General features: G+C 39.3%; 3 protein-coding genes across 4 annotated transcripts in view; 2 read left to right on the top strand and 1 right to left on the bottom strand.

Annotated features, from left to right (window-relative positions):
- LOC115778571 (serine/threonine-protein kinase NIM1) overlaps positions 1 to 23,651 on the top strand; it is a 28,116-nt gene that overhangs the window by 3,653 nt on the left and 812 nt on the right. The window contains exons 4-5 of one of the 2 annotated variants that reach the window (XR_004019854.1): positions 1,571 to 2,653; positions 23,398 to 23,460. Coding sequence is in view for 1 of the 2 variants with exons in the window: in XM_030726665.1 (XP_030582525.1) it covers positions 1,571 to 2,320 (750 nt within the window). In the remaining variant the exon portion in view is untranslated. Of the gene's footprint in view, positions 1 to 1,570; positions 3,061 to 23,397; positions 23,461 to 23,651 lie in introns of those variants that run through there. The other variant, XM_030726665.1, reaches the window with a different exon arrangement.
- ccl25b (chemokine (C-C motif) ligand 25b) lies at positions 9,069 to 12,383 on the bottom strand. The gene is made up of 5 exons (XM_030726667.1): positions 12,252 to 12,383; positions 11,744 to 11,855; positions 9,931 to 10,042; positions 9,635 to 9,734; positions 9,069 to 9,552 (listed from the first exon to the last, which is right to left on the bottom strand). Exons 2-4 carry the CDS (start codon positions 11,805 to 11,807, stop codon positions 9,635 to 9,637), a joined length of 276 nt encoding a protein of 91 aa, XP_030582527.1. The 5' UTR covers positions 11,808 to 11,855; positions 12,252 to 12,383; the 3' UTR covers positions 9,069 to 9,552.
- Positions 20,975 to 23,651, top strand: part of gclm (glutamate-cysteine ligase, modifier subunit) — a 10,138-nt gene continuing 7,461 nt past the window's right edge. Inside the window, exons 1-2 of the mRNA XM_030726666.1 lie at positions 20,975 to 21,349; positions 23,398 to 23,460. Of these exons, the coding sequence (XP_030582526.1) occupies positions 21,209 to 21,349; positions 23,398 to 23,460 (204 nt within the window). The 5' untranslated portion in view covers positions 20,975 to 21,208. The remainder of the gene's footprint in view (positions 21,350 to 23,397; positions 23,461 to 23,651) is intronic.

The following is a 23,651-nucleotide window of genomic DNA, read 5'->3' as shown; positions in this document are numbered from 1 at the left end:
AACACATTCCTGACCGGAACTAGGCACTCCACCCTTTTCTGGCTGAGAACCATGGCCTCAGACTTGGAGGTGCTAATTCTCTTAAAAACCCATTCACATTCAGTTACAAACCACTCCAGTGTGAGCTGGAGGTCACCACCTGATGAAGTCAACAGGACCACATTGTCTGCAAAAAGCAATGATGAGATTCTAAGGCCACTAAGGAGGAAGCCTTCCCTTGGCTGCACTTAGAAATTCTGTCCATAAAAATTGTGAACACAATCGGTGACAAACGGCAGCCCTGGTGGAATCCAACACCCACAAAAAACAAGTCAAGAGTTATTGCCAGATGTAAGTCAGCAATAACAGGCACCAACCACCTTGCAGTCGCAGTTCCATGTTGCATCCTCAATAGTGGAAATGCAGAACATGGTCCATTTGGACTCAGTGTCCTCAGCCTCTCTCAGAATGCTGTCGAAGTTCTGCCAGAGGTGAGAGTTGAAGATCTCGTGGACTGGGGCCTCTGCCAGGCATTCCCAGCACACCCTCACTATACGTTTAAGCGTGCCACGTCTGTCCAACATCCTCCCCCGCCACCTGATCCAACTCACCACCAGGTGGTGATCAGCTGACAGTTCAGCTTCTCTCTTTACCCGAGTGTCCAGAACGTACGGCCTCAGATCTGATGATAACATTATAATATCTATCATTGACCTGCGACCTAGGGTGTCCTGGTGCCACACGCTTATGGAAATCCTTATATTTGAACATGGTGTTTGTTATGGACAAACTGTGGATTGCATAGAAGTCCAGTAGCAGAATGGCATTTGGGTTCAGATTAAGCAGGCTGTACCTCCCAATCAAGCCCCTCCAGGTCTTACTGTTGTCGCCCACATGAGCATTGAAGTCTCCCAGTAGAACTGCTGCGCACCCCACCCAGCAATCCAAGAAGGCTGGGTACTCTGAACTGTTGTTCAGCGCATAAGCACAAAACTGGTCCCTTGATCTTCCTCTCATAAGGGTCGTCTGAATCACTCTTTGTTTAGCCCCTCACCCAGGAACAATTTACCTTGAGAGACCCTACCAGAGGGCAAAAGCCTACAGACAACATAGCCCCTGGGATCCCTGGGACACACAAACCCCTCCACCATGATAGGGTGGCGATTCGCAGACAGGTGCAACGAATTAAAGTAACATTAAATTAAAAGCAGAAGATGCATAAAAAAGAAAAACTATTATGTTATTTTTGTTTAAAGTGGATTATAGATGGCTGTGTGAGTCATGAGTAAATCACAATCTATAGTCCTAATAAAATTTTTTTTTTTTTGTGAAAATGATTTTGGAGATTGTCGATACACCACAAAACATCATCTTAGATAAAGCACAATCTCTGTGTAGCAGAAATAAAAATATAGCCTAAAATGGCAAAAGATTAGGAATTATTGTTTTTTTTTTCACTACATTGTTTTATCAATGTGTGGGTATTATTATTTTCTTTTTTTAATAATATTGCTGTTCAGTTAATTAGTTCTGTGATTTGCTTTCCCTCACTGAATGCGCTAAAATTGTTCATGTTTGTGTGATATTTCAGCACGACAGCAACATCATCCACCGAGACCTCAAAGCAGAGAATATCTTCTACACCACCAGCTATTGCATCAAAGTTGGAGATTTTGGCTTCAGCACAGAGAGCAGCCCTACTGAGCTTCTCACCACTTTCTGTGGCTCTCCACCTTATGCTGCACCTGAGCTTTTTAAGGAAAAAGGTTATTGTGGACGTTACTCCGACATTTGGGCTTTAGGTATTCTCCTGTACTTCATAGTGACAGCAACATTACCCTTTTATGGGGAAAACTTGGGAAGGCTGAAGCGCTGCATCCTCCAAGGGGCTTATCGTATCCCCTCTTATGTGCCAGATCCATGTCAGCTGGTGATCAAAGGCATGCTGCGGACTGTGGCTGTTGATCGCTCCTCTTTAACGCAGATTTCAAACAGTACTTGGCTGAAAGGGATTGAGTTCTCTCGTCCATATCCGTCGTTGCCCCTGTCTCCCGCTCATTTTGCCCAGACAAATCAGACTCTCTGCATGGAGGAGCAAGAGGTAAAGAGTTTGCTGTCCGATCTTGGGGTCATGATGCTCCATTTCCAGAACAACCCCTGCTTAGACTGTAGGAGTCCGCTGACAGGGGCCTACAGGATCCTCCTCCATCGAGTACAGAAGAGGAGATCGGTCGAGGCTGTAGGTTATTCTGTGCTTCAGCCAGATGAGTACGAGAGTCCAAGCAAGTGGTCTGCAGCTATTGACAAACACACTCCTTCCACTGTATGTGCAATACTATAGTCACAAAGAACTTCACTGGACTGCTTTGTTTGTGGCATCAAAAGCACTTTATCACGCGTGTGTGATCATTTGGTTTCCGACCCTCGTTCGGTCACTTCGGGCTTGATGAGGCAGTATGTTACACACAGACTGAAGTGACAGGCATGTGGAGGTCAGAGTGGACAGTTGTTTTCCACACTGTGTGAATCAATTACAGCTCATAGACCAGGGTACATCTCTGATTACATCACCAACAGCAAGATTACTGACGCAAAAGACCCATCAATCACTGAATGGCTATCAGCATCTTCCAATCCTTCTTAGTCAAGACCTAATACATCTGACTTAATCCAGGTAAGCCTAATGCGAGAGCTGCAGAGAACATGCTTGGCCCAACAGAAAGGGGAAAAAAAAAAACATGTCAAGAAGAAAATAAATTAGAAAAAAAGAAAAAATCAACTTACCACCATTTTACAACTAATGGCTAATGTTGGATAAAAGCAGCTGTAAATGCAGTTTATTTTATTTGCTGAGGAGCAGAGTCAAGAGCACAGATAATTTGAAAGTTTTCTATGGTGTTATTGTCATTTTCTTCATTACTGTGTAAATTATTGTAATAATGTTTGGTTATGTTTTAAATCAATATTTTCACATATCCTCCAGGGATGCTGGTCTGAGCTTAAAGCCCCTCTGTATCAGTAATTATAGTGAAGGCTAAGGCCAGATTCATTAAACAGAATAAAGTTATTTTCAAACTCCAATCTCCTCATCTGGACACCCTCTTTTGGTTCTTCCCTTCCAGCAGGAGGCATGTTATAACAGGATAATGTGATTGTCTTATTCTGCTGCATGTGAGACTCCAGATTTTTATGGTTAAAAAAGACATTTCTACTGGGATGCAAAATGAGTTTGTGCTTATTTGTAAGCCTTGAAATTAGATAAATCCTTGAGTCTCTAGCCAGTTCTCAGGAGCTGATTTTGGAGTCAATCCAAGCACTTTCGGGAAAAGGGTTTATGAAAAAACGAAAGTGTTTGTGCATTTCTATAAAAAAAAAAAATCAATAAAATAAAATACGCTCCTCCTCCAGTTAATGGTTCTTCAGTTTCCCACCACTTGCACCTTGAATTTTCAGTCTCTCTGAACCAGGCATCACTCTTGTTCCTGTTTTGTCACTACTTGATGCCAATTCTGTCAGTGTGTGCCCACATCTGCTCTGTTTCTGATGAGTATTTGACTCAGTGAGAATTTTGAGCCCCCAGCACAAGTATGTGCGCACACTGTGTGGGCGAGAGCAGACATATAGAAAGATCATGAAGGTCCAAACAAGTGCCAAGAATAAGTTTTAACTTGCTGTTTATTTAGGAATTCTGTTCTTGCTCAATATCACTGGCAGAAGAGTGTCTGTTATCATTTCCACTTGAGAAAATTCTTATCTTTGCAAATGTCTGCAGAATCATTCATTAAATGTCTTGAGGATGCAATGAATAATGTTCTCTGGGAAATTAACATGAAAACCCTGCATGTTTCAAAACAAGTTCAGAAGGTTGCGCATGCATTGGTGCAATGTAAGCTTCTTTTTGACCAGAGTAAATCATTTACATTCAAAGGTAAATGAGCATGACATATTAGTCAGCTTCAGCAAACATATACAGAAGATTCACTATACTATGTAAAGCCTGAGACCAAAAGGTCGTGTTTTAAAATCTATAAATTTGCTTACACAATCTCATAGTAAACCTAATCCCTCATATTTAAACTTTTCCCTTTTTTTTAACCCTTGTTTTTCCATTTCTTTTACACTTGTCACTTTGACATGAATAATGTTTTGCTTTATCCTTACTTGTCCTTATTGTCTGGGATTGGCACAAAGAGCCAAGTTTTTGTCTGTATAAGCAAGCTCGTATTTGTTGGAAATGGTATTTGGCAGTAAAAAAGCACCCTTGAGCTCTCAATGAATGACAAATCAGTGCAGTGTGTGAAAACAAAGCTGGGATGGTTGTGAAATAGTAAGTAGTACATTCCTAATATGGGCAACTTTCACTTCAGCTGAAGGGATGTGTAACCTAACCAGGGGACTTATGAAGAAAACTGCAATTACAGCAGACTGCATGTTAAACTATATATATCCATATACAGGGGGTTTATGGTCTACTCCCTGCTTATCTTCTTCCCTAATCTCTGCACCAGAGAAATAAGGGTTCTTCAAAGACAGTGACTTTTACCCCACCTCACTTTAAGACATGATAAATGAGTCAGTTTTAGTTTGATATCAGTAGGAACAAAGGTCCTTAATTTATATTTATTATTCTATGACCAGCTTACTTTATCTGCAGTGATTGCATTCAGTATGTAGTTGCTTGTCTGTTTGAATCATTGAATGCGAGCACTGTTCCAAGGCAAGAAATAAAAGTTAAGTGTCTGTCAAATAGGGCAAACTGAAGCAAGAATTAACATGTCTCAGGGATTAATTTCTTATACCTACCACAAATGTTCAGCACTTTTGGGGCCTGCAGCACAGGCAGCTGCTTCAGTGACGTAAAAAAAAAATGAGGACAAGAGCAACACCTTTGGGGCTTCAGACTTTAGCTACAGCCTTTTGAACACTGACTAGTTTGCTTTTTTCACACACCAATCATTTGACCCTAAAAGTGCAACACTTGTCATCATTGAAAAATGATGACAAGTGATGAAGTTTGTCTAATCTTGTACTGTACCGTTGGCGATTACACCAACACTGAAGTATGTATCCTTATCTGAACTGAGTGATTTTAGCATTAAAGACAAAATAATTTCCAGTCTACTGAGATCAGCATTTACAAACCAGCCATCCTTGTGTGCACTGAAATGAGTGTGAGGATATACTTTTCAATATTTTCCATGTGATAGATATCTTCACAAGTGTGATTCAGCTTCTAGATGATTCAAAACATAGAGACTTGCACAACTTTCCATCAAGCTTATTATATCAAGCTTGTTATAGAAAACTTACAACTTTAACCTGACCAGTATTAAGAGGTCAGAATTTCTACATCAAAATGAGCTCTTAAGTACGATGGTATTTGTTGAGCAACACACTAAAAAAGCAGACTGACTAATTGTCCACGCTGGGAAAGTTATACACCAAAAAAAAATTAGACTTTTGAAGTTTCCCATCCTTCGTGTCCTACATTGCAATGAACAAAGGACATGGGAGGAGTTTCTTCCAGCTTGAAGAAATTAAACTAAGTAACTAAACTGTTGATTGTGAATCAGCCCCAGAAATACGTAGAGAACAAACAAACAGGGAAAAAAAAAATAAAAAATCAGTATTACGTTTCTGGAGAAAAATGCTGCTGCTTGCTTGTGTGGTTTAATGATCAGATCTTTTCTGTTTCATGGAGTTTAGTCCTGTTTTGTTGGAAATCTGTGTCAAATGTCTGTCAGATGCACACACTGTACCACAAGCTGTTTTGCATATATTGAAAGTAAACAGTTGAGTAAAAATATAGGGGTTTGAGGGTTTTAGGGTGTGGGCCTGGAAGGATTAAGAACCTGATAAAAAAGACTCTTGGCTGCATTTTCACTCAGGGACATGTGGTTTAGATAGACCATGTCTTTGCCCTTAGACAACCATGATACCCTGAAGTTGGTGCTGACGTCTGAAGACATTTCACAATAGATCCATCACGTTTCAGTAAATGAGTGACGTCTTGATGTGTGAGTGATGAACGTTTGTCTGAACTTCCAGATGTCGCACGAGCTGTACGGCTGGATTACAGTTGGAAATGGGCCCCCAACCCCCCTGGATCCTCAAAAAAAAACACTATCTGCATTTTAGTTATACAATTAATCCTTAAAATTCATTATCCAATGAGGCCTGCATTAATGCATCTCATGATCCTTTGATGTCTCAGAGACCTGTGCCAATTTTTATTCTCATGCTTTTTAAATAAATGTTATTGAATTATGTAAAAATGTAAAGAAGATGCAATCTGTAGTATGCTGTGTGGCTGTTTTATTGATAAACTTTAAAGCAGTATTGCTCTAACGAAAAACTTTGGCCTAGATAAGTTTAAAGAAACACCTGCGATTTTCTGAGTCTGTTGTAAACCAAAATTAAGTGCTGCAATGTACACTGAAGCCAATTTTATTGATGTAATAGTTTTTTCTTTGAAGGAGGTCTTGAAGAGATCTTTTCCCAACATGAACCCTCATATTAAACTCCCCGATCACTTTATTAGGTACACCTTGCTAGTACCAGGTTGGGCAAGAAATAACTGAAATAACTGTCTTCATTCTTCGTGGTCTAGATTCCACAAGGTGCTGGAAACATTCCTCAGAGATTTTGGCCCATAGTGACATGATAGCATCACACAGTTGCTGCAGATTTGCTGTCCGCATCTTGATGATGCAGATCTTCCATTTCAAAACATCCTAAAGATGCTCGATTGCATTGAGTTCTTATGGTGACTGTGGATTCCATTTGAGTACAATGAAATCATTGTCATGTACAAGAAACCAGTTTGACATGATTTGAGCTTTGTGACATGGCACATTATCCTTGTGGAAACAGCCAGAGATGGCAAAAGTTCAGATCTTCTTTCCTTAAGTAGAAGTACAGAGACTTGTGTAAAAATAATCATATGGTAAAAGTTGAAGTAGTGAATCAAATTCTTTACTCAAGTAAAAGTGAAAGAGTACAGGCTCTGAAATATATTCAAAATAAGAAAGTAAAATGTCTTCGTAGGACATTTCTCCCAGCTATTTTTGTGCAAAGGACCAAAGTAATATTTATACATGGGAATGCCAATTAAATTTCAATCTAAATTCTAATGAATGTACTTAGCTTGAACACTCAGTCTATGTAGAACGCAAGCATAGAAAAAGAAAGATAATTAAAAAAAAAAAAGATAGCTCTATTTCCTCTTCCTTACATTGTGGAGGGTGACTTTACCTCCACACCCAAAGAGAAAAATTGGTACAGTCAGGGGTTAAAGTGGGGGAACCTGAAGATTGGTTGTAGTGGCCCAGTGTGGGGAAAAGAATCACAGCTCATAATAATTTCTAATGGGAGTTCCAGTAGATTTTCTTTGCGTACAGGCTGTGATTACCTGACCTGTGCTGCTGCTGCTCTGAGGTTTACTGCTCTTTGTGGATTTACACAGCTGGATTCAACAAGGTGTAAGCAGATGTTTCACAAGCTATCTGGAATGATTTCCATCCCCCACACTAGCAGTATGCTGTTAATACTGTCTTTACACAAGACCTTATAAAGTTGGTGCAGAGGTTGAATTCAGTGAATGAATTGGATGGATACACCAATAAAATTGTCTTTTATGTGTTATTGTTGATGCTTGAAGCTGTGCAGTGATGTGAAATAAAACGTTCCTCATATGTGTCAAACTTATAGTAATGAGCCTGTGTTGAAAAAAATAAGTAAAAAGTACAGATAGTTGTGTTAAAATGTAGGGAGTAAAAATAAAAAAAAACAGTTGTCAGAAAATAAATACTCAAGTAAAGTACAGAAACCTGAAAATTCTCCTTAAGTACAGTAAAAATACTATGTTACTTCCCACTTCTGTAAGTCTGCCATCAGAAGACGGGTACACAGTGGTCATAAAGCGATGGACATGGTCAACAACAATACTCAAGTCGGCTGTGACATTAAGTACCAAAGGGTCCAAAGTAAAAGAAAACATCCCCACACCATTACACCAGCAGCATCACCAGTCTGAACCATTGATACAAGGCAGGATGGAGGTGGCTTTTTACTCCAAATTTTGACCGTACTATCTGAATGTCACAGCAGAAATTGAGACTCATCAGACCAGTATTTACAACCTTCTACTGTCCAATTTTGGTGAGCCTGTGCAAACTGTGTCCTCAGTTTCCTGTTCTTAGCTGACGGGACTGGCATCCAGTGTGGTCTTTTGTTGCTGTAGCCCTTCATAGATGCTCTTCTGCATACCTTAGTTGTGACAAGCGATTATTTAAGTTGCTGTTGTTTTCAGTTCGAAGCAGTCTGTTTGAGGTCCGTCTCCTTTGACCTCTAACATATCCTCCCAGAGAACCACTGCTTATGGGATATTTTCTCCTTTCTGATCATTCTCTGTAAACCCTAGAGATAGTGGTGTGGGAAAATCCCACCAGATCAGCAGTTTATGAAATCCTCAGACCAGCCCTTCTGGCACCAACAATCATTCCACATTCAAAGTCACTTAAATCATCTTTTTTCCCGGTTCTGATGCTCAGCTTGAACTTCAGCGGGTCATTCTCACCATGTCTACATGCCTAAATGCATTGAGTTGCTGTTATGCGATTGGTAATAAATACATAGTCATGGGAAGTAATGTTGATATCTCACTAATCCTGGAAACAGATTTTTAATGGAGCATTTCACTGACAGTTAATAGAACCAGTTTTTATGTACATGCATACATCTTACTGTTGTTTTAAGACAGACATGAAATATGGTAAACCTGTCCTTTAATCCCATCTGGATTGAATGGCTGAGACAACACATTCACTTTTAACATAACTATAAATGTTCTCATCAAGCTAGTGAAGGTTTGATTTAGTGTACAGCAGAACAAATGGCTGGTTTTAGAGCTTTGACAGATGGATCATGTAGTCAATTAACAGCTCAAGTTGAGACCAAAAAAATATCTCAAAGAAGGCAAGCCCGCCTTCTTTTACTGGGATCATCCAGGAAACACTAGAACAGACCTAAACCATTTAAAACAGCTGGATGCATTTCTTTCTAATTATTGACTTTTATGCAGACCAGAGTTTTCATTTTTGTATTTGTTCTTTATTTGCAATAGAAAAACACAAAGTACAATTTGAATGTGGATACAAAAATTAGGAACTCTGTTGTATGTATACGAATGTATATATAAGAAAATCAGCTTACTCCTAAAGTGTCACATATGTTTTTCTCATATGTGTATGTTTTCTCACACACAAACACACTTATTCACATTTCAAAGCTGCCGTAAAGAGGCTCATTCCTAGCAGGCGCTACACATCACAGAGAAGGGAACACTATCATAGATGGTGCACATAAATGATTTTTTGTTATACTGGATATAACTTTAAGAATACAGCATGTTTCTGTATTAGAGAACTGTGTACACGATTTACATTCGCTGTCAGCAACAGGAAATACCTAATCTGCTGAAACAAAATCTGGTTAACGATGATACACGATGTCCGACAGGAAGCTGACATGGCCGCTGGCCTCTCTCCTCTTCTTGTTCCTCCTTTTACTAGTCTACAAAGAGACAGGACATATGATGATTAATGGGCCTATGAAAGCGTATATCACTGTGAGAGAATGCTTTGTAACTTTTTACCTAATTCTTCCTAGCTTGATTGATCCTCTTCATCTCATCCTTGACCCATTTCTCTTCTGGATTGGCGCACACAGGTTTTGCCCTCTTCTTCATCGTAAACCTACACACATGAGTGTCATTATTTAAAGTTCTGAAGCTTATTTTTAGTTCACACAATTCATTAAATATGGATCAGTCATTTCCTCAGTGAGCGGGACTTATCTTTTTCCATCATTATGTGCCAATTTATTATGGTGGAATTTAACAGTGTGGGAAAACAAAATGGTCAACAAGGGCCAAAAGTGAAGGATACTCACAAAACTGCTCTGATGTTGCAATCACCATCTGGTTCCTGCATAGTGTAACTGAAAATGTTTCGCTTCCTTTTGATTTCTGAAACATAGCCGAGGCAGCAGTTGCCATATGAGCCTGGAGAGAGAAAGTTAAAGTGTTATGGCAAGACAAACCACCCCACTTGAAAATAAAATCTGTCTCTTGGAGAAGTTGAGCAATCACTTTGAGTGTGTGTGTGTGTGTGTGTGTGTGTGTGTGTGTGTGTGTGTGTGTGTGTGTGTGTGTGTGTGTGTGTGTGTGTGTGTGTGTGTGTGTGTGTGTGTGTGCGTGCGTGCGTGTGTGTGTGTGGTTTTCCTACATATGAATATAACTAAGTTAGTTTTTAGTCCTGATATTATCAAATAGTTGTTATTTTTGGACTATTAACTAAAGACTCTAAAAAGCAATACTACTTCTTATGAGAATTTGAACAGATCTGGATCTCTGCCAGCATTATCTGGGAAAATTCCCATATCCCCCACTAAAAATACCACATTTCTATTTCAGAAGCAGAGTGTTGAGCATCAGTAAATTTTGCATTCCATCTCACTGCTTTTCATGGTCTTATCAACTGACTTCACCTTATCTTTACCATCGCTGCTCGCATTGAAGCTGCTGATTGCAGTTTCCTCTGGATAAAACAAGCTTATAAGAAAATGGATGGAAGGAATATGCTGAGTAATTTGGCCTTATATTTAATTTTATTCAATTTCAGTGCAGCTACTCATATTAATTTTGATATAAATGTAAAACTGTTGGATTTGGCAGAGGCTGAAACTAATTTCAAAGCATTCACTGAAAAAAAAAAAGTCACAGCCTGCCTTTGTTAGGATCAGGAGTCCTTCCAGGATTCATTAAATCTGGTGACACAGTAGGGTCCAAGAACCCGTCAGTGGGGTATTCAGTAAATTGAGAAATAAACACAGCATTGAAAATTGGTTTAGAAAACACTTTAGAAAGGCCTGGAACCTGAAAGTGATGGTATTGCATGAAAAGTAATGCACTAGAGTCTAAAAATTTAAAACTGAATGACTGTTTTTTATGTTGGTTAAAGAGGTATTTGGATCCTTTCCGACTCTTTACTTTAGTCACAGTTGCAATACTACAGTATACAAGTACTCTGCTGCAAATAAAGAAATCACTGCATTAAAAATAAGGGGGAAAAAGTAGCAGCATCATAATATACTTAATTCACCTGAACAACAAGACTAATTATTCAGAATTTCCCAATCATACACATATTACTGGATCATAATTATTGATTATTTGATGACTACGCTCCACCAGTGCTGCAGCTGCATCAAAAAGAGCAATAGTTTCTTAGGCATAAACATGCAGCACTTTAATTGTTTTTGCTTTGTCTTTAACTTTGCTTTTTCTTTTGCTGTTTAAATCTGATGTGCACGTGACAGCTTTCTTTCTGCGCTTCCTTTATTTGTCAAATCTGTCATAAGAGTGCCACATCTATGTGATCGATCAAAGCCAGATGGGTTTAAAGGGATGTGGTAAAGCACTTTGAGTAGAATAATTCATCTAATTCACTGAAAAAAAGTTTTCTCATAGTTGTGGAATGTGGTTTGGGAAATGTGGTTAAAACAAAACAGTGCATAAAGAGAAGTACTCAGTTCCACCAAACTATGGGTGCATATATTTGCTGATTTACTTATTGCAGAAAAGGCTTTTGAGCTACTGTAAAGAACTGCATGGTTGCATTTCTGTGCAGTCAGTTAAAATTCACACATTTAAATGGAAAGCTCACAGTTGTGATGTGAAATCAGACCATTCTGTTCAACTTACCTTGTGCCAGACTCAGGTACATGCAAGCGAAGAGCAGAATGAAGACAAGAGCGTGAATCTTCATGGTTGCTGCTGCTGCTGTTTGCTGCTGCTGTTCTTGTTGTGTTGCTCACTGCACAGAAAAAAAAGAAGACTAAATCAAAGAGCAAAGTCAAACTGAAAGTTGGAAGAGGGACTCTATCACCCCCACTGGGTTGTAGATGTTGGACATATGTACATTTTTTTTTCAGCCCCCAAACAAATCCCTCCCTCTTTGTTCTTGTGAAAGATTAAGGTCAAATCTTTAACCCCTGTCTGGCCTCCAGCTGCGGACAGCTGGTCCTCCTTAAGCACTCTGAGTGTTGTTTTACAAGAAAACAGGAGTGTTTCTGCTAATTTATGGCTCGATCCTCCTCTCTGTTGCTTTCTCTGACAGCATGTGGAACACATAAAAACATTTTTTACAAAAATCAGGACAATGAAAGAACAACACAAGCTGCTTGCTTTATCAGCATTAAGAAAAACATACCTGCTCACATCCAGTATTTCAAAAGATGTCTGAGGAGGAAAAATCTTTGTCTAAAGCAGCGTGTTGTGGTTCTGCACTCTTATACAACCCACTATGCCCTGCCTCCCCTTCCCAAATTATCTTTTGCCACACCTACTGTGAAGTGCCAGCACTGCAGCTTTATGCCTGAATGACACTTTTCTTGGCTCAGGCAAAGTGAGTGACGATAATTAACACCCAGTAAATCCCACGCCCCTATCCAACACACATGTCAATGCCACCCAGATATTTTACAATGGCAGTTGGTGTTAAGCAACTTACTCATATCCCACACACAATAATGCCTTTCAAGATAATGCATCTTGCAAATTGCCAAACTTCCACAGAGACAAGGAGTGTCTGAAAAAAAGATACACTGGGGTTTATCTGTTTCAGTCTCACACTGGATGTACTGCCTGTTTAAGGCAGAGTTATGTTGGGGGGGGGTCTTGCATGAAAATGATTGCCTCCATACATGATATGTTTTGAGGCAGAGACCACACAGAGACATTACTGGCTTCAGGATTTACAGTTCCTCACTCAAAGGCTGATCCAAACTTACAACACTAAAGCTTTCCAGATGTATGACAGAGGTCCAAAGTTGGTTTATTGTGTGTCTTCTAATATTTCCCGTATTGATTATCCTCATCAGTTCTCTTTACAGCTGCAACCATTTACTGTGCATACCACTTCTGCGATAAGATTTTTAATTTTTTTTTATTTGGTGCTACATGACAAGTTGTGATAAATCTTCTAGGGAAAGTGTCCCTAATCTCCTCCAGTGTAACTGACCCCGCTGACTCCCTTCAGTCAAAAACACGTGTATCAAAAACATCTTTAAAGGGGACCTACTTTAATATGTTTATTCCAGCTCCATATTTTCTTTACTGGGTAATCTTTATTTATCTTATGCTGGGGTTTGGTACAGCTAATTGGTACATCCACTGTCTAAAGCAAGTCATTTTATCACCTCTCTCCGTTGGGCCAGGCTCCCTTTGAGTCACCTTACTTCTGATTAACTGCCCCTTGCAAACAGAGGATTTAAGCAGCAGGTGGTGGGGTAGCTGTGCTCACAGTTTCTGAGATGGCCAAACTTGGAATATCCATTCTGAATGACATCACAGAGAGCCAAGAGCAGAAAAACTTTTAACGTTCTGAGTGTTTATAGCAGCATGAAGCCTGAGCTTTTAGATCACAGTGACTACTTATACATAAGTTGACCTCATTATCTGAAACTAGTATAACATAAGCATCCACTGCAGCAGTATAAACATGAAAGAAATAGGGAAAAGCACAGAAGGCCCCCTTTGATCCATTGTACTTTTCTGTTTTTTCTTCTGGCACCATATTATTCTCCAGGAAGTATCACTGTACATCTGAATGCTGTTTCGGACACCGAGTACACACTGCCAGGGATAATATTCTAGTGGTAAATATTTGGGACCTTCATACATTGTTGTTGATTTAAATGTTGAAGGCAGAATATAAATAAATAAATGCTGCCAAGTTGCTAAAACACTGAAATTCCCAGTTCAAACACAGAGGCGATGTCCACTTTTAGTAAACACTTTTGAAGAATGAGTGCCTCTCGCATACTGTGAAACAACTACTGTAAATAATTTTGGAAATTTACATCTATCAAATGGCAAATGTAGTGCAGGTCTTTGTGTAGCCTATCCCAGCTTTCACAGGGTGAGGGGTACACCCTGGACAGGTCACAGTTCATCAAAGGCAACACGCAGGGAGACAGACAACCATTCACACCTACAGGCAGTTTAGAATCATCATAACCTAATAAGCTCGTCTTTAGACTCTGCGGGGTGCTTTCTCAGATACCATATATATATGTATAAAATCTATATTAGACAAGTATGTGCTTGTGAAACAGACCCTGCCAGAACTCGTGGTAAAAATATGCTGCCGTGAAAGCAATTGAGTTTAAGAGATTTGGAACCCTGTTTGAGGGGATTTCCTGTCTTTCAGCAGGAGCTTTTTTGAGGACGTTGGGTGAAAAGGTCTGAAAACCTTTGGCTTGTAGTCAAGAGTTAGATGGCGTTAGGATCAGCATTCTGGTCAAACTTCTCCACCAAAACTGGAAAAAGTACTTAGCGTCATTGACCTTGCTTTGTGCTTGAGGGCTCTGAAATTTTCGAACAGGAAAAGGGCTTTCTCCTGACTTTTTAAAAAAACAAGCACACACACATTCTAATTTCCTGTATATCACAGCAAAGAAAATACTTTCCAAATAAATGAACCCCATCTGATGCTAATTTAATTGGGAAGCCAACACACACGTTATCAACAACTGCTCTGTTCTGTTCGAGGACTGAATCTCAAGGGGTCAGGATTATTATAGTTAACGAAAACGAACGAAATAACGAAAACTGAAACTGAAAAAACATTGTCGTTAACTGAAATAAATAAAAACTATAATTAAAAGGAAAAAACGATAACTAACTAAAACTGAATTGTGAGTTTACAAAACTAACTAAAACTAACTGAAATTATCGATAAACTGACTTTCATTTACTTGTTTTTTTTTTTTTTTTTTTAAGCCTTGTGGATTGATATCAAATCATTTTTTCCGCTCTCCGAGTTTAAGCTGGGAGCGCCACATGACAACTGTGTGAGTGTGTGCGCATGTGCATGCGCTCACCGCGCTGGTCCGCAAAGTAATGGCTGTGGTCTGCCGAGAAAGCGGCAGAGTCCCGTATGGAGGTTCTTTGAGTACAAGAGCACAGATAGAATCGAAAGTCTTGTTGTGGATGATAAAAAAAAGTGCGGAACATTTCTCAGTCAGGAAAAACCAGCAACATCAAAGTCCAGCTGAGAAGCACACAACAGAAACCACTCTGATCCTACCAGGTAACCTGGCCTGCGCCTCTGAGAAACGGGACTACTTGTCGGGTCCACGCAGCCCAGAAAGTTGTGACTAAACTGTTTAGTCCTTGTGCGTTTCCGGCTACTTTATCAGTGAGAGAATAACAATCAGGAATAATAATCAAAGCATCAATATAAGGACTCACAACTGTCATCAAATTCCTGGTAGGAGACTGCTGAAACTATCAGGATGGACGTGAAGGAATGAAGAAAGTGAAAAAAAAACAGGGACAAATATGTTTGCAGCCAAAAAACTGAGCACAAAGAGCGAGGACCAAAAAAGAAGTCCCAGCCTGCGCTGCATATAAAACACCTGCACACGACCATAAGGTAATTAACACACACAATCCAGCTACACAAGCATAAATGTGGACATGAGGTCGGCAACTTCTGTAGGTTGTGTACAGAGACCGCAAAGACCCTGCAGGTTTAATTAGCGAGCATCTAACCAAGCTAGCTCCAAAACAGAAGCAGCTTTAGGTGGTGAGAACATCAGGATGCAGCTGGATTTGAGCTTTGACTCCTTCAAAGAGTTTGTTTTTGTCAAACACCACATGTAGGTGTTGTTAATCTACTGCACTGATGCTGAACTTTATTGTGGAGTTTATTGTAGAATTTATTGAGTTTGGGAGTTCATGTTTTTCTTTGTTTCTCCCTGTTGATGTTCATGTGTGTCCTTAATATTACACAAATTTAGCATGTCTTGTGAACAGCTGGTTGTTGAATATATTTCTTTAAACGGTATCTTTTGTCAAGTTTTCATTACACAATAGTCACTTTTGCGCCTTGAATCTTGCACCTGATTAGGTATGAAAATACTAAAACTAATACTGAAAATAACTGAAACTAACTAAAACTAAGCATGAAACCAAAAATAAAAACTAATAAAAACGAGAAAAACCACTCTGAAAACTAATTAAAACTAACTGAATTAAAGAAAAAAAAGTAAAAACTAAACTATAATGTAAAATCCAAAACTATTATAACCCTGCTAGGGGTTAAGTGGAAATTAAACTATCGTTATTATTTACCCTTTGGCTTTTTCTACCGTGATATTTCAGTTTGTCAGTAAAGACAGGAAGGCTTACCAGAACAAACCATGTGAAACAGCCTTAGAATGAAAACATGAAGGCAGACGGGTGGATTTGCACAACTTTTGCAGAACTATTTCGGAGCCTGTTGCATAATTTTACTCACAGCACTGTATTTCATGTGCTTATTACAAGGGTTTTGTTGCTGGTTATCATATAAGGATGCAACAAAACATTTACATAAAATATCCTAAGTATTAGCAGGAAATGTACTATGCATCAAAAATAGCCAAATATGGAGACTTCATTTATATAGAGTCAACTGGCACTAGTCGTGTCAAGGCACCTTATGTGTGTTAGGGTCCTACAATATTAGAAAAATCCAACAATCAGCTGATGCCCTATGAGTAACACTGTCCAACTGTGGGCAAGAAGAATTGCCTTGGAACAGGAAGAGACCTCCAGCAGACTCAGGCCCACACAGGGGCAGCCAACACAAACTACAGCAGAGAGCAGACAAAACTTAATGAGATACGGTACTGGCAGACAAATGTATGAGGAGTGAAAAGAGTTGAGTGGAGAAGAAATGCTCAGTGCATCATGGGAAATCCCCCCAGTAGCCTGAACCTATTGCAGCATTACTAAGGGATGGTTCGGGGTCACCTTATCCCCCAGCACTTTCCTTTATCAAGAAGGAAAGTTTTAAGCCTAATCTTAAATGTAAAGGGTGTCTGAATTCTGAATCCGAACTGGTTCCACAGTAAGGGAGCCTGATAGCCTACTTTTAGAAATTCTAGGAGCCACAAGTAAGCCTGCGGTCTGCACTGCTGTTAATATAGGAGAAATGTGATCACTTATTCTAGTCTGTTTTGTACTCTCACGTCAGAAATTGTCAGACTATTGTCAGACATGATAATACACTGAACTAGATGTAACAGAAGCATGGACTAGTTATTCATCAGTTTCCCAATTTTTGCAATATTGCTCAGATGAAAGAAGGCAGTTCTATTTATTTGCTTAAGGTGCAAGTTAAAGGAAAACCCGATCAAACGTGACTCCAACATTGACATTTTACTTGTCAAAAATCATATAGTGTTCTATTACAAAAATTAGTATTACTTTATCACTAAACAGTTTTTATGCTGTAGTTGTTTAAAGTGGAGATGGAGGTGGCAGAGTTGAAGATAAAGGGCGAGCTCAGGTCGAGCAGTTTGGAGACAAAGTTTGAGAGGCAGGGCTGAGATGGTCTGGACATGTGCAGAACACTGATACTGGATATAGTTTATAAAGGATGTTGAATATGGAGCTGCCAGGCAGGAGGAAATGAGGAAGACTCATGAATGCAGTGATGGAGGGTATACAGAGGGTTAGTGTGACATAAGAGGATGCCAGGGAGCGGGTGAGATGGGGGCAGATGATCCGCTGTGGCGACCCCCTAAAGAGAACAAGTGAACAAGAAGAAGAAGAAGAAGAAGAGTTGGCTAAAGTGGAGCTCATTTGGTATTACAATTTGTTTACATGGCATGTTTCTGACTTAAATTTTAATATGCAAAGAAAAACTAGTTCAGACTCCTTTATAATGGAGTATAATGAGGTAACTAAGAACATTATTGCAGTTATTATTTCAGTTAGCTGAATTAAAAAAATAAATAAATAAATAAATAAAAATAATAAAATAACCGAAATGAGGTTTTGTATTTTCAAAGCTAACAAAACGAAAACAGTTTTGGCAGTTTGGTTAAATGTGACGGCACAAACTGCTTGTTGAGGCACATGTTTATTGTGGCTTGGAATGCCTACATGACAGTTTGTTTCCACAGTTGTGCAACACCTATTCTGCACTCTTGACAACTTTCCCTTTACAAATACTCTTCTAAGTGCTTAAAAAACTAATAGTAAAACTAAAGAAAATTGAGCTGTTACAACATTTTCAAAAACCAAAAACTAGCCTGAAACGACCAAATCCACCAGCTGCAGATTTAAAACTTACTTTGAATGCTGACAAAACAAAATTGATGATGTTCTCAAATACAAAATCAAAATCACTGAACTGCTCATGTATCACTACAATTCAGGGCTCTGATATCTTAATATTAGTACTTAGGAATTATAATTTTTGACTGTCTTTCTTTCACACCTCACATACAGCAACTGGAGAGAAAACAAACTGTTTTTTTTTAACTTTAGAATTGCATCCTGTCTGTCCTTAGAGGCAAGAAAGACACCTGTTGCTTCCACCATTGTGTCGATCCTGATTATGGTGGTTTATATGCATGCGTCTTCAAAATATTCACATGTGCTGGATTCTGTCTGTCATGGAGCACTGAGATTTATTACAAACCTAAAAGCTCTTTAAAGTTCACACTGAACTTGGGAATAGAGTGCTCAGATTTGCAGCTCCTACTTTCTGGGATCAACTGCAAAATCAATTAAAAACATAAGGAACCGGTCTCAATGAATTCAAGGTGATTTGAATGACAGGCTGCAAATGTTGTTTCTGGCATAAGACACTTGTTTTTTTTTTTTCAGGCTTTATTGCCACTGAAGTTTATAAATTTCAGTTTTGCTGTATTTTAGTGTAGTTACTTCATGATTTTTGTTTTCTCTCTCTCTCTGTGTGTGTGTGTGTGTGTGTGTGTGTGTGTGCATGCGTGTGTGTGCACATGCACGTGTGTGTGTGTGTGTGTTCTAGCTTAAGTAACTCTGTTGACTGTATTTCCTGGCCTGTTCACTCATGTAAAAGAGATTTTTAATCTCAATAATCATATTTTGCAAGATCTCTAGTAAAGTGCAAGCTTCACAGTACCTGAGCAAATAACATATTAGCAATACTATAAAAACTAGCAGGTCACTTTCTATTGCATGGCACTGAACTTAATGTTAACTTCCTAAATCTTAATGAAAGCAAAACTGAGGTCATATGCTTTGGTAAATTTGACCCCTCAAGCAACTCCTCTGGCACTCCGAGTCATTTGGCTCCTCACTGTCGTGATGCTGTGAAAATACTGGGTGTCATTTTAGATAGCAGTTTTAAAATGGAGAAGCAAATAAGTGCTGTTACCAAAATCAGTTTTTACCACCCCTGTAAGAGCTTAGAGGTCATCTAACCAGCTGCTCTCACAGAGGCCTAAAACTAGACTAAAACAGAGAGGTGATCGAGCTTTTGCAGCAGCAGGACCAAAGCTATGGAATGATCTACCTCTCCATATACACACATTTAAATCTTTATTAAAAACACATTTCTTTTCCTTGGCATGTGGCTCCAATGCTACCTCCTTTTAGACAATTGCTTTCATGATATTTTTATGGTATTTGTTTTAAATGTTTTTAGTTATTTTATGTTATTTATTGTCTTTTAGTGTTTTTATTTTATTATTTTTTTCTTTTTTATTTGAGTATAGTCCTTGGGGTTATAGATCTTGTACAGCACTTTGGTCAATGTTGTTGTTTTAAATGTGCTATATAAATAAAGTTGACTTGACTTGAACAGGAATGGCTCTCCAATCTCATTGTACATCCTGTATAATGACAATAAAGGCATTCTATTCTATTTATTAGGTACACCTCATATATTTCTAATCATCCAATAACATGACAGTGTTTTTAGGCACATTCAAAATGAGCATCAGAATGGGAAGAAAGGTGATTTTAATGGCTTTGAATGTGACACGATTGTTGGTGCCAGATACGATGGTCTGTGAATTTCAAAACTGCTGATCTGCTGGGATTTTCCCACACAGCTATCTCTAGCATTTACAGTGAATGGTCTGAAAAAGAGTGAGCGGCGGTTCTCTGGGCAAAAATGTATTGTTGAATCCAGAGGTCAAAGAATGGCCAGACAGCTTCAAGCTTATGGGAAAGTAACAGCAACTCTCTTAATTTCCCTGGTGGAACTCTCCCAAAGGATTAATAAAGTTTAAATCTAATCTAATCAGATGAACACTTATTACAACCAAGGCATGCAGAAAAGCATGCCTGAATGCACAGCATTAAAGACTGAGTGCTACTCCTGCAAGTTAATAACAGAGAACAATTGAGGCCACAATTTGCACAGGCTCACCAAAATTGGACAATAGTAAACTGAAAAACATTTCCTGGGCTGATGACTCTCGATTTCTGCAGCAACATTTGAATGGTATTGCCATATCTTGGCACAAAAGCATGGATCCAGCCTGCCTTGTATCAACAGTTCAGGCTGCTGCTGGTGGTGTAATGGTGTAGGGCAAGTTTTCTCGAAACACTTTGGGCCCTTTAGTGCCAAATGAGCACGGTTTACACACCACAGCCTACTTAAGTATTGTTGCTAATCATCTCCATCCCTTTATGACCACAGTGTTCATCTACTGATGATTCCAGCAGGATAACAGGCCATATCACAAAGCTCAGACCATCTCCAACTGGTTTCTTGAACGTTTCAGTAAGTTCACTGCACTCAAGTGGCCTCCACACTTCCCAGAGCTCAATCCCGTAGAGCACCTATTGGGATGTGGTGGAATGGGAGATTTGGATCATGGATGTGCAGCTGGCTAATCTACAGGAGCTGTGAGATGCTATTATGTCAATATGGACCAGTATCTCTGAGGAACATTTCCAGTAGCTTGTTGAATCTATACCACGAATTATTAAGATAGTTCAGAAGGCAAAAAGGGGAAATGGTAACAACCTTGTTAGTAATGTGAACACATCGTCATCTAGTGGTAGGACGTGCTCAGTACAAGAATCCGCTCCATGAATCCAGTGCGGTGTGCTGGATAAGACTCCATGTTATTATCCGGACCAGCTCTCTGACACCACCACCGCCATGTGGGCGTGACCCACCGGCTTACGAGCAACAACCAAACCAGCTATTCAGCGCTGAATGCAAGTCATCCTGACTGTATCATTTTGACGGTGGTAGGGGTGGAGGATTTATCCTGTAGTTTGCTTGTCCAGCGGTTAGTGGCGGAGTGGCAGTAGTACGGCTGTCACATTTCACTGCAGCCAACCAAACGCTGTTTAGCAGCTTGTTAGCTTAGCGTCCGAGAGCACATGGATTCTCAAAACACTACCAACGCCAACACTGAGGCAAAGATGCTGCTGAACCACGCCAAGACTTTCAGGCTCCACACCGGGAATCTGGTCAGCCGAAGTCGCCTAAAAAAGAAGTGTCCGGGCTCCCCCAGCGAGGAGGTAAAACATTACGAGACGGTTTAAAAACATATCGGTGAAACCGGCGACGGTGGTATCGTGTAGCCTGTTAGCTTTGCACCCTAGCTAATTCTTTAACCTGATAATGGTATCAGCAAGTGCGAGTGTTAAGTGATAGTAAGGCCTGTGTAAGGTTACACATGCAGCTTATATCGAGAGAAATTTGATAGAAATAATAAAAAAATACATTCAAAATAATCTTTTCATATTGCGTCAGTCCATATTTAGAATTATATCTGAGCTAAAGTAGAGTAGCTCATCAGTATGTTAAAGGTTTGTAGTGTAACTATCGATATGATCCAGCCTGAGGTGACTAGTTTACAGACATGAGGCTGTCAAACCCACGTTAAACGTAGACCAACGAGCATCAAACAGGTGTGTTACCTGCAGGGATGTGTCCCACCGACAGACTAAAATGTGACAAGCCAAGGCACATCTAATCCAATCTAAAATACACACATCAACAGTGAATGTATTTCTGTTGCTGTTGATTGATTTATGATTAATGATTCATTAATGGTTATAACGTCAATCGGTTTTACAGAGCCGAAAGGTTAAATCTTTGTCTAAAGCATATTACAAATCTTCACTTTTTTTTTTTTTTTGAAGCTCGAACTATTAAAACACTTTAACAAATCACTTTGACAGCATGCTGATTAAGTAGATAACAGTTGTTTTAGCACAAGTTCAGTGTTGTATCAAGGCAGGGATGCTGCTGACCAGAAAGGTTTGGTTTTAACCTGCTGTATTGATTCAGCACAGCATTCATTGCTTTAAAGTACAAAACATGGCTTGCACGTTTCCTCTTAAGGATGGCATACTTTGGGACTACATGTGTAACTTAGTCTAAAGTGGATCTTGTAGTCTGTTTACCAGCCACAGGAGTGTGGACAGGTGTGCACACGGTCCAGTTTATGTTTCTCTATCCCGTATGTGTGCATTTCATCATGAAATGGGAACTTGCAGGTGTCTTCTATAGTGGGAACTGCTATTAAGGTGGTTTGTCATATTTTGTCAAGATGATGGTTTAGATACAGCCATGAAATTGTAGAGGTTTGTAGCTGTGATCAAAATAAAGTTTGACTTTGAAGATGTTTGTGTTTTGACCTGTTGCCAGTGTGTGCCAAAGAGCCCAAAAGTCCCTATATTCACCTCTCAGTCTTTTGTATTTTTATGTATCTTTAGTCCCATTTATCTGTATATTATGAGAATATTTCCAGGATAGGTGCAAGGTATGATCAAACACAAGATGGTCTCTCTTTTAATATCTGTAATTAAGAATGAAGGTTGAAAGCAACTTTTACTTCCAGAACAGAAATAATTTTTAAAATAAATTTACAGGGTAGATTTTAAAGGTGATGACTGAAATATCTGTTTTGGAACATGATATGTGTAGCTGACTGCCCACAAAGTAGTATACACAGTGGTAGGGAGTAATTTAACAGCACATTCTTGTGCAACTCTTGCACATCCTGTGATGTGCGTTCAGTTGGGGCATTTACTTCTGTATGACCCCTCTTAAAAATACTGCATGGACATCATAACATTGTGTTTTCATTAGATCTCTCCAGGCAACTTTGCAAACACCTTGAATATGTTGTGACTGTTTTGCCATTTGTAAGCAAATTTTTCAGCTGCTACAAATCCTGTTAAACCAGCCCCGCTTTCTCTTTCGAGGTCTAATGAATGTGTGTCATTCATCCATATTAAAACCAGATAATGCAGATCTCCTGCACATGCCATGAATGTCTTTGTGTAAATATTTAAATATGAAACTACTTTAAATGAAACATTCAATACTCCTTAAACTGGACTTCTCTCCACTGTACTTGAGCCAATTTGTAAAAGTCAGATATTTATGAAAATGGTTCAGTTTATGTCATTAATTAGCACAAGGATTTTTGCTTTCTTGAGCAGCATGTTCCAGCAGTCTGGATGCTGCCAGGGAGTCTGATGAGCTCCAACAGTTGATGACCAAGTCTGCACGTCGCATGGTCGTTGGTCTAATGTTGTCTCTTTTGATGTTTCAGCTTCGAGACTGCATTCAAGCCACGCTGAGCGACTGGATTTCCACAGCAAAGCTGTCATCCAAGGTGGGGCAACTTCTACAGCTTTCTAATGTTTTCATGCAGCATCGATAGGATCAGTAAATAGCTCAGCCTGTCAGATATTTTGTAGGAAATGACAGCAGTTATGCTGTGACTGACCTGTAGTAGGTGAATCAATGTCAGTCAGTTGGATTCAGTGCTTGGGAAAGTAAAATAACTGCAGTAGATGTAGATGG

Source organism: Archocentrus centrarchus, chromosome 4, assembly GCF_007364275.1.
Source record: "Archocentrus centrarchus isolate MPI-CPG fArcCen1 chromosome 4, fArcCen1, whole genome shotgun sequence".
NCBI classification, from domain to species: Eukaryota; Metazoa; Chordata; class Actinopteri; order Cichliformes; family Cichlidae; genus Archocentrus; species Archocentrus centrarchus.
This window is presented reverse-complemented; position numbering and strand designations above follow the sequence as displayed.

Bases quoted from the DNA above. Each gene is read 5' to 3' on its own strand.
- ccl25b (XM_030726667.1), bottom strand. From the start codon at position 11,807: ATGAAGATTCACGCTCTTGTCTTCATTCTGCTCTTCGCTTGCATGTAC. The intron at 10,043-11,743 runs GTAAGTTGAACA...TTCTCTCTCCAG, and splicing joins GTACCTGAGTCTGGCACAAG to GCTCATATGGCAACTGCTGC. The intron at 9,735-9,930 runs GTGAGTATCCTT...TCATGTGTGTAG, and splicing joins TGCAACATCAGAGCAGTTTT to GTTTACGATGAAGAAGAGGG.